This window comes from Alligator mississippiensis, chromosome 5, assembly GCF_030867095.1.
Source record: "Alligator mississippiensis isolate rAllMis1 chromosome 5, rAllMis1, whole genome shotgun sequence".
In the NCBI taxonomy this organism is placed as follows: domain Eukaryota; kingdom Metazoa; phylum Chordata; order Crocodylia; family Alligatoridae; genus Alligator; species Alligator mississippiensis.
The window spans coordinates 174,876,981-174,892,910 of NC_081828.1; the positions used below are offsets into that span (position 1 = coordinate 174,876,981).

Below are 15,930 nucleotides of genomic sequence, written 5' to 3' on the forward strand. Positions count from 1 at the left end.
GTCCCGCCCCTGCCACTTTCCCCCTCCTGCTCCTGCCTCATTTCCCCTGCCACTTCCCTTCCTTCCCTGCCCGCTGCCACCACTCCCCCACCCACTGACCACTCCCCACCTGCAGCTCTGGCACCACATGGTTCTGGCTCCTGCTTTGCCGGCAATCATCCCTGCCTCAGCCCGTTCTTATCTGGAGTTACCCTCTTGGGCAGAGAGAGATGAGGAACAGCCCCAGGGTCCCAGGCCGAAAGCCTCTGCTAGGCAGAAGCTACCAGCTGGGGGCTGGAGGTAGGGTGAGGTCAGGCAGGCCTTGCTGTTACTGGGTCCTGCTGTCAGCTCCTCCCAAGTCCTGCTGCCACTGACTCCTTTCATCCTTGACAGGCAGTCAGGAATAGATAAATGTTCTTTTTCTAAACTTTTTAGGGGCCCCGTGGGCTGGATAGAATGGCCTGGAGGGCTGGATCTGGCCCTCAGGCCGTAATTTGCCCGCCCCTGCTTTAGACTCACAAATAATAACACGTGTAAATGATCTGCCTCAGTATCCCAGTTTTAGGTATCTAGTAGGAGCACAATCTGCAGCCCACTATTATCAATTTGTTTTCTGAACCTTTTTGCCCTCCCAGTGCAAGCTACTCAACGCAAAAATTATCTGCATCTTGAATAGCATTGAGGGCTTAATATAAATACATTAAAAAAAATGACACTGCAAAATATAAGATTTTCAGTTCCTGAGGAATATCGTTAAGTCACTCCACAACTGACAATGGAAAATAAACTAGTACTAGTAACAGGGTGACAGAGGAACACTTGTGGCAGTTAAATTCTTTCAAACTGAAAGCCACTTCATACATCTTGATGTCAACAAGTTCAAACTTAGGCTGCTTACAAGATTAAGACAACAGGAGCATTTACAGCTGAAACAGTACACAGGACTGAAAAAGCTTTAATTCACTGTAATGAGGTTAATCCTTCCCTCATAGTTATAAACGCAGTATAAATTAATTACAGGCTATGGCAGGGCTCCTGCATTCTGTTTTGGAATATCAAGAACTGGGTTCAGATCTTTCTGCTTAAATCAATGTGATTACTTGTGCTTGTAACAGAAATGCTCAAGCGTAATTCCACAATTTACCCACTTACCCTGCACCTTTCCACTACAAAATATAATAATACAATCCCCTTACTCATTGACTGTATGTTTATACATAACTGAAATGTAACACCTATACCATGAATTTGATCAGGTTCTCACAAAGGCAGCAATTCTGACTGACAAACATACTTGCTAGAGACCAAGTGATTTATCATGCAAGATTCAGCCAAACAGAAAACATAACCCAGCCTGCTAACTATGCATCAACAGGATGCATCACTTTCACTAAATATTCAGATAATACAGATAGATATTCACTTTCATCACACTCTCTTATCGAATAGTTCTGCAAAGCCAGGACAAGCCTTAATCATAGGTTACCACGTCTGATTTTGCTACATGCTTGGGTCCAAACATTTGGCTTCAACTGAAACATTATTCATTCTCTATTCAAAATAGGCTACAAAAGTAGGTTAATGTGGAGTAAATATCTGCTACACAGAAGACATGCCATCATTTAGTACTTCCTTTTAGAAGTACTAAATTACGGCGCAGTAACAGCCTGTACTGCCCCATGCAGGTGATGCACGGTTATTTTTAGCCACTACATCACTTTAGCAATGAGCTATAGCGAGGGAGCACATTGCTACGGCAATGTAGCTGTGGCATCACGGTTTGGGCCCGTCGACACTACAGCAACGCTGGCACTTCCAGGCACACCACTGGCACTTTTGGGTCGGCGGGATCGGCCGCGGGAGGAGCGCTTCTCCTGGAGCACTCCCCAGCCGGTGCTCTCAGGGCAGGCACCAGCACTCTTGCCTGCTCCCCTGCCTGGGAATGTGGATGTCAGGGGGGGCACCAACACTCAGGGGGGTGCACATGTACCCCCGTGCATCCTCTACACGTCGCCACTGGAGGTGAAGTTTGGCTGTTCAGGCTGGATGGGTACTACTTTCAATCTTTTTATCCAGCATTAAGCAGCTATTTTGCATTGCAGCAATATGAATTTAAGATGGTTTTGTTGTGTATTAAGTGCCACTGTAGAGTAGATGGCAGAAGGAGCGTGTGACCTCAAGTGAAAGTAAAAGTCCTGGGAATCCAGAGTTCTGTTTATCTAAGCTTCTGATTTGGGTGTATAAGGTCTCCCTTTTCCCAAACTTTTTCAACTTCTAAAAGATTTATCTCCATCAAGGGAACAGAAAGGGTTTGTTTGTTGCAGGAATGAACAGAACCATTTTCATTCTTTGAAGCTTTCCCCACCTCTGAACAACAAGACGACCTTGCACAAAAACCATGTGGGAATGTATACAATATAGTATTTAACTTTTTAAAGCATCAAGTGATACAGAACTAAATACACATATTCAAAGTGTTTCATTTTTTGCATTCCAATACATTATGGCTATTAAAGCTATTATCTCAACTCACCATCAATTTTATACTCATGAAATCAGGAACTTTAACTATCAAAATGTTCACTTTTAATATTTCTAACACTTAATGCCTTAAAACATTTTATACAACAGTTGATCATAAGCCCAGACTTTTTCCCCCCCCATTACAACCAAATTTATGGATGAATTTAAATTGTCTTTTCAACTCTTGAATTCTTACTATACTTTTGTTATATCTTTTGTATCAATAGATCTATAGAATCATAGAAAAGGAAGCGTGAAAGAAACCTCCCCATGCAGGAACCAGAATCATTCCTTTCCCAAACACTGTATAGAAATCCACTGTCTAACCTATTAACAAAACTACAGACAAGCCCAACACAGCCACAAGGCACAATACCTTAACCTGTCACAAGAAAGGTAGGGGGACAATGGGGACCAATGTCCTGCTGCTGAGAGGGTTGTTAAAGCACACTGGAAAGATCCAAGGAAGGGCCATAGAGGAAGACAAAAAAAACCCACCACACAATCTCAATATGAGGTTAAATATGACAATCAGTCTGACCCCCTCTAGCCAGAAACCTCCAGTTTAACTCTCAGCAGGGGCATTGACACACCCAGTCAAAATCCCCAGCCTTAGCTACACCCAAAACTCAATGATTCTAAGGAAAGTGAGGAGAAAAAAAAATCCCTAACGTGTATCAACAGGAGTGGTAAAAAATTACTTTCTGGTCCCACGTGGCAAACAGCAAAGCCCAGAAGCCTGGAAAATACCCACAGCATAGGCATAGCTAATCCTAGATCATCCCTGACCAACATTCGACCAGCCTTTGCTTGAATGTTTCCAATGATGGAGACTCCACAGCCTCCCCAGGCAATCTATTTCACTGCCTCACTGTTCTAACAGTGAAGAAGTTTTTCCCAATATCCAGTCTAACCCTACTTAACTGCAACTGCAAGCCATTGGTCCACACCCTACTCTCTGCAGCAAGAGAAAAAAGATGTTTTCTCTTTTCTTTATGGTAACCCTTCAGATACCTGAAGAATGCTACCATGTCTCCTCTTAAATTCAAATTCTTAAATTCAAATGTGATCACTCAAGATTCAGGTTCATAATTACCAGTGTCAAATGTTAATGACTTGTTGCTGTTCAGTTTTATTAGCATTAAATAAATTAAATTGAATACCTTTATTTTTCATTTACTTCAATTTTAACATGATGTAAATATCCCATTTTAAAACACGTTTGTATTTTGAGGTAATGATCTGTCTTCATTAGTTAATCCCATAATTGTAAATGTAATTACAACTGTAATTTTTTTTAGTTGGTCCTAAAAATCACTTCTCTAAAGTCAAACCAGTGAATCAACAATGTATTTGCTTGCCTTGGGACTTGACTGTAGGAAACCAGGATGTAGGCAATACTGCCTAGTGGTAAGACACCTGAGGCACAAGTGCAGTCCAGGTTAGCTTTCACAGGGAGTGGGAGGGGGTCCAGAGGAGTCTGGTGCCAAAACTGGATTCAGGAGCTCAGGACAAGCTGGGGTCAGAAGACAACGCCAGAGACAAGGTAAGACGGGGCTTAACCGGGATCAGAAGCCAATGACAGAGCTGAGGTCAAATCAGAATCACAAGCAGGGAACTGGAATCAGGGCATATCAAGGGTCCTACAGGAATTAGAAGCTTGAGTCAGAGCCAGGAGTCAAAATTAGAAGATCAACATGGAAGGACGCAGACAGTCAGGAACAACTTATACCTTTGTCCAGATAAAGAGACTGCAGGTTGGGCCTGGCTTTTAAGGCTTGGAGTGGGTGGGGCCTGTTGCCTGTGGCTTCAGGGATTGGCTGCCCTGATGGCCTCACTCAGCCCAGCTAGAACCAAGGGGCTGCTCTGGGTTTGCAGCAGGTGGTGCTTATTCTGGGGATGACTTGCCCTGACCTTCCTATCTACAGGGAGAGGTAGTTACCCAAGTTAGTCTGAAGTCAATCAGAAGGCAGGGTAGATATGCACCTTTATAGACTAACTAAATAAGATATATATAGGAAGAAGCAGCTTTTGTGAACCTATGTTTACTTCATCAGATGCTATAAAACAGATGTAAAGAAGGCATGAGCAAATAAAATAAACTTTCTGCACATCCTTTCACAGCATTTGATGAAGTGAGCCTGGGTTCACGAAAGCTTATGCTCTCTATGTTGTTCTTATCTTAGTTATTAGCTGATATTATTATGTTACTAAGAATAATAGTAATACAAGATAAAATAATAATAATAATAATAAATATTATTTAGTTAGTCTATAAAGATGAATACCTACCCTGCCTTTTTGCTATCTGCACTCGCACACAGTTTTCACCAATAAGCAATCCTATTCAGCCCAACAGAATTATTCTTATAAAAGGACCAGTCTAAACATATGATTGCAGTAAAATTCCAGACAGTAATCAGACACCCATGCAGGGGTTATTTTCAGTTCCAAGTTCCTCCTGGGGGCAGGGGGGAAGAAAGCCAGTCACACTGCTTTATGGACCTCAGTGCTTCTGTACAACTATAAAAATTAATCTTCAGCTCATCTGTATTAATGGAGAAACCTGTAGCATTTCCAAAATTGATATTTTCAATTACAGTTTTATAAAAATATACCCAGTGAAGTATTAAGGTGAGAAAATGTTCCACAAGGGGCCCAACAACAAACTGCACTGAAATCCAAAACAAGCTCAAAATTTTTTAAAGAACTTGTTTGTGCAAGAGTGCAAAAATATGTAATATTTTCTTTCTTTTTATTTTGTAAATTTAAAAGTAGGAAAATGACAGGCATAAATGAGACATTCTTCATTCCTCTGCCACAAAATAGTAATTTATATTTTAAAGATATGCAGACACAGTATGCAACTCTGAGCCTTCTCGAATAGGGTGGGATATAAATAATAATGATAACGATAATTTTTATTCCTTATAGGAATTAAAACACTCCAACAGACATAAGGACACGCATGAATTACAATTAGGAATCTACTCAAATTGAGATTGCCTGATCTCACAAAATCCACAATCTCTACAAAATCCATGTGGGGAGAGAGGATTGGGGGGAGGAGGGGGGGGCGCAAACTTATTCAAAATAAAATGCTGGCTCCCCAGTGGGACCCAGAAGTCCTTCTGGCCACTGCAGCTCACCAGGAGAAAAAGGGGCAGGTAGGAGACTGCTGGAACAAAGGACTGCCAAGATGGCTGCTGCCCCCAGGCCCCACCACTGATTGGCTGAGAGGGCTGCCTGTTGTGTGGCCCCGCCCCCTCCACCAATCACCAGCAAGAGGTAGGACCACAAGATGGACAGTGCTCTCAGTCAATCACTGGTGAGGGGTGGGGCTGTACAATGGACAGCCCTCTCAGCCAATCAGTACCAGGGGGGAAAAAGGGGAGGAGAAGCCACTGGGGCCCCTCAGCCACTCAAGAGGTGTGGGGGAGCCCCACCACAATTAGGGATGCACTGATAGAGATTTTTGGAGCTGATACTGATAGCCAATTTTTAAGAAGGCATATCAGCCAATACCAATCTGATATCCAATATGCAGCCTGGCAGCATGGAGAGCTGTGTGCAGCTGGTAAGTCTGTTGTGGTGGAAGGGGGGGGGTGGGAAGGGGAGTGGTGGGGGCAAATCAAGGCCCCTGCAGTGAGGGAGGAAGGGATGGAGTGGGGCTGGGTTAGGCGCTGTCCTGCTGGGGTGGGGCGCAGGATGGAGCATGCACCCTGGGAAGGCATGGGCTGGGATGTGCCCCCAGATCTGCACAGGGCAGGGTGGGCTGCCTCTGTGGGCTCGGACTGGGGCTGCGCCGAGCTCTTCCCAGCGGGTGCTGAACCAGGCTCTGCTTGGGGTGGGTGCCAACAGCGCTGGGAGGGCAGCTACAGGTGGGGGACTGCAGCCACCCCAAGATTCACTGTAGCCCCTCCAACCCTCCATCCCAATGCCACCACTGCCAGCCCCGAGCACAGCCTGGCCCAGCCCCCACCAGGAAGAGTGTGATACAGCACCAGCCCCAGCCCACAGAGATCCAGAGGCACACACCCCCATCATGATCTCATGGGGTGTGCACAGCAGTGGGAGCCACCACCCCATGCCTGCAGACGAGTTGTGGCTTCGGCCTATGCCCTGCCCTGGCAGGGCAGCGCCTTCCTCAGCCTCTGCCCCAGCCCCATTTGCTCCCTCACCACGGGGGCCTCGATCTGCACCCCCCACGCCTCTCCCCTGCCCTTCCAGCACAGACTTACCAGCTGCACGCTGCTGTTCAAGCTGCCATGCTGTGGCTCCTCACTGCCTACGTGCTGCGCTGTAGCTGCACACATGCATGGGCCATTTATCAGCCACATTATCGGTCACATCAGACCAATTTCTGATACACTCAATTTTCTTTATATCAGTGCCAATCCAATAACAACCAATGTATCAGTGCACCTCTCACCACAATATGCCCCCAAAAATGGCAGCCAATCCTGTGATCTGCCTGCAAAATCAGCTGTCCATCTGCAAGTTGGGCAGACTCCTAATTATGATGAAGTACAATACTTAATTATGACAAAGCATAGGTAAGAGCTCTTTTAGACACACTACACTAGTGACTGCATAGTTCATGTTATTTTTTTTTATTAATGTATTTAAATGTCTTCTAAGTCCACTGCTTCTACAAATTATCATTCTTATTCTTGGATTTGGATACAACGATGAAGAAGCACTTGACATATCTGAAGTAGTGCCTAAGCATTGATGAGTACCAGGCAGAACCAGGGAAGAACCTAAGGATTGCTTTATGTTAAAAGAGCCACATACGCATGAAGTAGTGGGAAGCCTTATTTAAATTCTTTGCTCTTTTGCATTTCATTAACTGTTTAGTTGAATTTTAGCAAAGGTTTCTAAACTATCCTGCAACTCCCCCTGCTGTGTCCTCCTACTCTGCAGTCTTTAGCTTTAGAATGTATCATGTCATTCAAGACATCCACTAAGGAATCAATATTCATATGCAGCATCAATAATTTCTGGAAAATGGCCATGAGATTTAAAATATAGGCACTGTGGATATGCTTACTTTCTCTCAGACAATATTAAATTAGATTTTTTACAATTTCTTTTCTACGTACTTCATTGTTTTAAAAACAATCATTCTTCTTTTTAACATGATTCATTGCTTCATTTATTATGCTACAAATTTACAGTATAGATAGAATACATCTCAAAGTCTCCACCAACTAAAACAAGATCTGGAGAATTGCTAGTTTTGTAAAAATATTACAAAGACCTTAGTATTATATTAAATCCAAATGAGTCATTTGGATTTAATATAATACCACTTTATCTAGGCTAATGGTACCTTTAAAATGTATTTTTGCAATATGAATTTAAAACGCTTCTTGTTTTAAAGCTTTAAAAAACTGAAAACAACCATGCAAATGGGAATTGTCTATTATTCCAATGGCATCAGGAATATAAAAAATGGTTTATTACAACAGAATTACATAAAAGGCTTATTTTGCAATATTCAAACAAACATAAAGGTATAAAGAAGATAGTAAAATTATAACAAGAAGCTCTCTCTATAAAACATAACAACAGAATAAATATCTTGAAGAAACTTCTTTTAATATTTAAAGGGAAATAGAGAATGTGCAAACACAACACAAAAGTGGATTAATAGTCTTCCCACATAAGAGACGCACCTGAATTTTAATGTATTAATATTAAAGATGACTTTATTTGAAATACTTTTAATAGAATTAGTCTTAAGCCTAAAGTAACTGTCTTCCTACCTAAAACTGAAGTTGAAGTACAAATATTTAATTCTGTCAGAGGGCCCTTTATGTAATGTATGTAGACCTAAAAAAAAATCTCAGTAATTGAAATGACATTTATTCCAATACTAAACATTTTTAAGTCTGACTTAAAAATATATTTGAAATAGACCACTACTTTTAAAGTATAGAGTGATATTTTTTTCCAGATCCTCCTTCCCATTTTTATTCTTTCCTCACAATTTAGGCTGGAAGATGAATAGATTTCTGCATGTTTTACACAAACATGCTTTTATCAGACAAGAAAAAATAATTGCACAAGCCTGGTCAGAATTCTACTACCCATGAAAGGAACTCATTTCTATTGTTCTAAGAAAGTATAGATTAAGGCTGTGTCCAAAACAGCAGGAGCATGCAGTTTGTGGCACCACACGACTGCACACAGTGAACATTAAAAAACACACCATGCTGCAAATTTGCAGCTCAGTGGCAAAACCTGCTACTAGGATTTCCAAAAAAAATGCCAGAGAAAAAAGAAGCACAAAGCATGCCAAAAAAAGTGCACGCCAGCACAAAAGTAAGCCTGCCCCTCTAAAGCAAAACTTTGGCTACTGGCCAGGCCTCCATGCTGCCCAAGTTGGGCTCCTGCTTCTCCAGCATGCTATCAGGACTCCAGGTAATACTGCTGAGGTTAGGATTTCACCTTATGCCTATTGTCAAATCCAAGCATTATGGATACCAGGATCTGTCTTTAGTCACACTAATTAATTTAAATTATGTACAGCATGTTGTGTATAAAAGGAAAGAGCCAGACAAACAAAATTCCAGGCACTGAACCCATAAGGCGGGAATTAGAACAGTACAAAAACAGAACCACATAAGACTAAACTGACAACGTATCATGGAACACATGAGTTTTGAGCAGGGATCCGGGTCTTCCGTTTGCTACGGAAAAATGCAGATTTTCTCCTTTAAAGGAGAAACAAGCAAGAAACCACAGATTTCCTGTTGCAGGCTGACAGAGTTCCAGCTGCAAGGTGCTGCTTTGGGGCTGGGGGGACTAGGACACAGAAGATGCCACAAGCACATGTGCATGCACACATGTGCAGGTGGCTAGCAATACAGCCAGGCAGTGGTGGAGAGCAGCTCCCTTAGCTGCCTACAAATAAGTCTATGGAGGAGGGGTGCATAGGGCAATGTGTGGTGGAGGGTATAAACAAGGCGGGCCAATTGAGTTGGCAGTGGCCACAGTGAGGGGGGTGTGGCGCAAGTTGGTGGCACTGCCCTGGGCAGGAATACACAGTTGCAAGGCTGAGTTGTGGGACAAAACAGAGGCGGGGCAAGCTCATCCGGAGGGCTGGCAGGGGGGGCTTGCTCCCCATCGCTGCGCACAATCCTGGGATGGGGTTGAGAGCCAGAGATGATGTAATGGGAGGAGTGGGGGGGAAGAGCGGCACATGCCCCTCCAGATTTGTTCATCTACAGTGGGACAAGGGGCTGCAGCCCAGGCTCCTGCAGTGTCTGAAGGGGCTGCAGCCGGACTGCCTCTGCCGGCAAGCAGGTGGGATCTGGCATGGAAGGACAGAGCAGGGCAGGGAGACTCAGTGCTGCTGCCACCGCCACCACCACTGGGACCCCCCGCACCAGCCTGCTGTCAAGGTGAGGTGCCACCTGCCCACCTGGCAGCAGCAAAGGGGCATGACTCCATGCCACCACTGCCATCCCTGCTGCTACCGAGCAGGCAGGGGGCATCTTACTATGGTAGAGTGGCTGGCACAGGGCTCTGAGCAGCACCAAGTCTCCCCACCCCCAATTTGCCTTCCTGTGCTGGGTCCCACCTGCTGGCCCACAGAGGTCCCCAGGGGGAAGGCAGCAAGGCAGGGAGCCCCAAGTCCTGCAGTGGGCAGCCCACATTCTCCCTCAGCCCCGCCCCACCAAGGGGTCCACTGGGTTCTTCTCAGCCATGTCACCCGCAGGGTGGCGGGGGCAGAGGGAAGCTGGGCTCTGCCACCATAGCACCCAGGCTCAGGCACTGCTGGTTGGCTGCAGCTGGCACCCATGGATCATAAAGCAGGCAGGATGCAGCCTCTGGATCCTGTAGTCCTGGCAACTGGGGGACTCCTCTGGCAGTGCTAGACGAGGCAGGGGACTACAAGTAGGGGTGAGGGTCACCAGCAGGGGCAGGGCACAGGCATATCAGGGCTGCTCAGCACCACAAAGCAGTGGTGGTTAGAAGGGGGGGAACCCTGCATCCTGGTGAGTGAAGGGGAAGGGGGAGCTCTGATTTTCCATGATAAAAAGCCCAAATTAAATGCCAATATAGATCTGTATCTATATGCTGGCATTTAATTTTGGCTTTTTATCATGGAAAACATACTATTGAGTAAGTTACTGATACTTAACTACGGGGCAGTTGCTGCAATGTACATTTTCAGTTCTATTCCTTTATTCAAGCTTTGTATAATTTTATAACGATAAAAATAGGATTTTTTTTTTAAATAACTTAAGACACCAAGGTATTGGCAAGATCTTTTTTCCTAGACCAGGCACAGGACAGTATAGAAGAAATATGAATCCAAGTCCAAACTTGGACACGGTTAAAGGAAAAGACTATGCAAGTTAAATTCAGGATAAATTAAAGATTAATTTAGTAAAGCTTCTGCATATTTACAGTCTAATTCAACATTTAGTATGTGCACATTAATCATTACCACACATTTAAACAATGTGACAACATATTTAAACTAAGAAAACCAAATGGCAATGCTTATAGTATTCTGGTGGTCAGAACCACAAAAGAAACTTAACAGAGGGGGATAAGTAGATGTTTATTTAATAGCATAATGGGATCTAATCCTTGATCCTAACCATTGTACCACCTGCCACACCACATGTGCAACTGGTGAGATCAGAAATTGGATCCCAAGCACACCACCACCATCAGGAAGCCCAGGACACAGGTTGACAAGTGCAGGACAGGGCAAGTTGATCCGCTGCTCCCGCCTAGCACCTGCAAACCCACTGAACCCCAGGATGCACACCCAGTTTTTAAAGCTCTTTGTGTGCAGGGACTCTGAGATCAGGGAACGTCGTCTCAATCCTGGGGTCCTAGTGCATTGGAGCCTTTAGAAACTGTATGCAGTTGGGCAGGGCAAGACTGAAATGACTGCTAGAAGCAGGGGTTATTAAGTGCTTGGTGGCAGAGCCCATCAGCTTCCTCCCTGCAACCTTGCAACCCACTTGCTTGGCAGCCCATTTTTAGCATTGGGACTGATGTCAACCCCTGTCCCAATTCCATATATTGTGGAAAATCTTTGTGGCTGGTTTAGGACTTTATGGCACCATAAGTCAGCTGCATGTGTAGCACTGTTACTATGTATGGTGTAACATGCGTCAGGAGACAAACTAATAACTTGGGCATTTAAATCTTATTTTCAGATTATAAAAAAGCAACAAGAGATTTTAATTCAAAAGTAAACTCTTACCTGAAGATAAAGCAGGTCCTCCATCTCGATCATGTGTCTCATGCCATTGCATGGTTCGATAATAGCTAAGCATAACTTCCCAAAGTGCTTTGCAGAGATCAGCAAGACATGGAATGTAGCTGTCAGATGTAATATGCTAAAGAAAATAAAAAAAATTAGTCTCATGAGAACACTAGCAGTTCTGCTCAATGTCCTGTACAGGCAAAATAAGTAGCTACTCTGCCACTCTAGTTACTCAGCCATGTGGTTAAGGTGACTCATGTTTGAGTTTTAACTTTGAAAACTACATGAGATCTACAGCACATTTCACTTTGGTGCTGATCATACTGTATTTGCTCAGCTGACTATTAAAATGTACCCAGTTAACCCGTGTTTGGAGTGACATGCATCTTCCTGTGGAGCCCATCCAGTGCTTTCATCTCTACTGAGAATACACGTGAACTTTGTCAGGTGACCAATTATTAGCTCCGCAGGGAAGTGTCACAGTCTACACATGTGCAGTAAATTAACTAACCGTGCCATAAGATAGTACTGTCCCAGTACTAGCTTACAGCAGAGTAATTAAGTGTGATGAAATGCATGTGTACATAGTGACAGGGGCTGGCTGAGACACGAAGGCGCTAAAGGGCAAGGGCTGCCTGCTGCCTAGCCACACAGCTCTGCAGGTTCTGCACCCTCATGCCCCAGCCAGCCTGTCCATTGCCCAACACCATGACTCAGAGCCTGGGACTGATACTATGATACCTCAAGCCTGCTGCCATCCCAGGGCTGCTCCACTCCAGCTCAAACTGCCGCTGTCCCAAGCATGTGTGTAGACTAGCTGAGATAGTGGTTTTGCTATATGGAATACTGATTTTCAGAAACTGGACTATGGCCAACAATTCATTTTCATGTATTTAAACAATTCATGTATTTATGGAAAATCAGAAAAGGTAAAGACAGCATAGTCTGTTGTGCCAGGTTCAGGACAGATATTGCAAGAAGACCTAAATGTTATTTGTGGTGTTGAGATCACTTTGGTTTACTAGGGTCACCCAGCAATCACTTCAAGTCTCTCTGCACATTACCTCCCTCACAATGTGTCTGTCTTGCTTCCTTAGAGCGTAAGCCCCTCAAGACAGACTCAGCACAGCAGCTCTCTCAGTTGTAATCTACAGTAACAGCTATAAATCAATTATTTCTTGCCCAGCTGGTTGGTGCATGGTTATACTAGATACTGTATTAACTTTATAATTTAAAAAGTAAATATGTTGGCTTCTAAAGACTAACATTCATTGGGTAAGAAGTGAAGAAACTATCTACCTCACAAAAAAGATTCTAAAAATTCAATTATAAAACCCCTCTTTTTCAGATGACTTTACCCAGCAAGAAACCAACTGTAGACATAACCTGAAATTCTGCCTGCTACTTTGTAAGGGAAAAAAATGCAAGCACAAAGCGCTATATGCAAGATAAACTCTTCACTGGTTCATTTGCTATCCAAAAGCACAGTATCTTTTCTTACCTCGTAGAAACAAAGATTGAAACCAGGACCTGGATGTTTTTTCAGACTGATGTTATTTTATTGTTAGTTTTGAAATAGAGTTAATCTAAAAAATTATTACTTCAAATGAAGCTGCAGTATATGTAGTTCATATTAACTTCATTTATTACAAACAAGTAGCTTTGCGCAAGGTCAAGTTACAATACAAACACATTATGAAAACTAGCTTCAAAAGAAAATCTAAAATACTCTGCAAAGCTTACTCAGTTGTCACTATACTGGTTCCTTTATTATCCCAACATACTGCTTAAAGTCTATCTTTTAATTCACAAGGAAGTTTATTCAAGTGTTTATACAAGGCTTTGAACATAGGAAGTGCAAGCTATTGCCTGACACCCACACATGTGAAAATAAAGATGTCAAAGCCTTGGCTGTTCTACTTGAAACCCAAAAATAGCAGAATCAGCAACTTCCATCATAATTATAACACAAACCCAGACCTATTAAGAGGGCAAAAAAATTAGCAACCACTTTAATTTCAAAACTTTGTTTTGATTATCAGCAGATCAATGGAATTGTGGCTTTTTAATTCTGAGCATCCTAATGTTCAAAAGAAACTTGAAGAAATATTGGATAATCATTTGAAAAAAATGTGTAGTTGTTAATATTAAACAAGAGAGATTTAGTAAAATGCTGCTATGTTACTTATACCTTTCTTTTTCCCACTTTTATAAAGGAAAACATCATAACCTGAAATGAAGAGCACCTTTTCTTTTCTAATCTGTCATGTCACTTGTCTCCTTCATTTCAGTAATATTCCTTGCAGTAGCACATGTTGCTTAAACCATTCATATTCTCTTACAGTCTGCCAGTAATTGAATATTCATGAGAATTATCTGTTAGCATTAACTGACATAACTAGAAAAAGTATCATATTATTCATTAATTCTTTACTTCTTTTTTTTTTTAATTAAATCATTATTCTGATCAGACTGCATATAAAGTCAACACAAGAGTATTATAATGTGAGGCATCCCTAAAAACATTATTCATACACTTTCAAAAAATGCAAGTTGTTGTACTAGTCACTTTTCTAACATGATGAGAAAAACAACACTATATCTTTAGAAAGTATTTTGTCACAGACGTTATTGAGACATTAGTTTCAGATATTAATGTCACTTGTGAAAAGTAAGAGCAAAACACTGCAGTAAAAGTTTTTCATTTTCTTAACCTCACTAAATTATCTTGCCATTTCAACTAGCCAAGTCATTCTCCATTTGTCCTCAACCCATGTATGTAATGTTTCTATGTCTTTTAAAAACAGCTATTGACCTTCGCATTGAAACTGCCTGTAGTTCACTTCCATTTGGAATACAGAATCATTTGGGCTGAACAGTACTATAAAAGTGCAATTATCATCTTTCAAAAACATTTCAAATACTCACCTGTAGATAAAGTCTAGTGGGTCTCTTCAACAATGAATTCTCTGAGCAGTAATAAATTATAGGAAACAGAATCCATTTTGATCAAATACATTAATATGGCCTAATAAATCTATGTAAATAGGGCTTTACATGTGGTGAACAATGTTTGCTTATTCATTGGTCTATAACCCCCCCAATCGCTACTGCTGTAGTTGCCAAAAACTGCAAAACTCACTGACGTTTTACCATTCATAGCTCACAATAACAATACTGATACAAAAAGCCAAAAAAAGAAACTTAAGTTTTCCAGATCCCTATAACATGAGCCATATCTACTTTAAGATGGCCACCAAGCTTCAATAGAAAAAGGACTGATAGTTTGATCCCAAGATAAATACATCCTGACTCAGTGACATGAAGAGTTGTTTACAGTTGGAGTTGCAGCTAGCAAGAGAGGTGAAGGGTAACAAGAAGAGTTTCTACAAGTATGTCAGTAACAAGAGGAGTATCAGGGAAAATGTGGGTCCTTTACTAAATGGGGGAGGAAACCTAGTTTCAGAGGATGCAGAAAAGGCTGAAGTACTCAATGCCTTTTTCACCTCAGTCTTCAGAGGCAAGGTCAGCTCCCAGTCTACTACACTGGGCAGCATGGTTTGGGGAGAAGGTGAGCAATCAACAGTGGTGAAAGAACAGGTTAGTGACTATTTAGAAAAGCTGGACATGTACAAGTCCATAGGGCTGGACACAATGCACCCAATGGTGCTATGGGCAATGTGATTGCAAAGGTGCTGGCAATTGTCTTTGAAAACTCATGGCAATTGGGAGAGGTCTGAGATAACTGCAAAGGGGCAAATATAGTGCCCATCTTTGAGAAAGGGAAGGAGGAGGATCCAGTGAACTACAGACTAATCAGCCTCACCTCAGTCCCCAGAAAAATCATGGAGCAGGTCCTCAAGGAATCCATTTCTAAGCACTTGGAGGAGAAAAAGATGATTAGAAGCAGTCAGCACTGATTCACCAATGGCAAATCCAGCCTGACCAACCTGACTGCATTCTATGATGAGATGAGTGGCTCTGTGGCTGTGGAAAGAGCAGTGGATGTGATATACCTTGAAATTAGCAAGGCTTTTGATATGGTCTTCCATAACATTCTCACAAGCAAGCTAAGAAAGTAGAGGTTGGATAAATGGTCTGTAAGGTAGACAGAAAACTGCCTGGATCATCAGGCTCAGAGGGTACTAGTCAATGGCTTGATGTCTACTTGGCAGCCAGCATCAAGT

At 42.6% G+C, this 15,930-nt stretch overlaps 1 protein-coding gene across 2 annotated transcripts in view; it reads right to left on the reverse strand.

Annotated features, from left to right (window-relative positions):
* VPS50 (VPS50 subunit of EARP/GARPII complex) overlaps nucleotides 1–15,930 on the reverse strand; it is a 147,959-nt gene that overhangs the window by 79,942 nt on the left and 52,087 nt on the right. For both annotated transcript variants that reach the window (XM_059728996.1, XM_014603218.3), the window contains exon 13: nucleotides 11,741–11,876. In XM_059728996.1, the coding sequence (XP_059584979.1) occupies nucleotides 11,741–11,876 (136 nt within the window). The remainder of the gene's footprint in view (nucleotides 1–11,740; nucleotides 11,877–15,930) is intronic.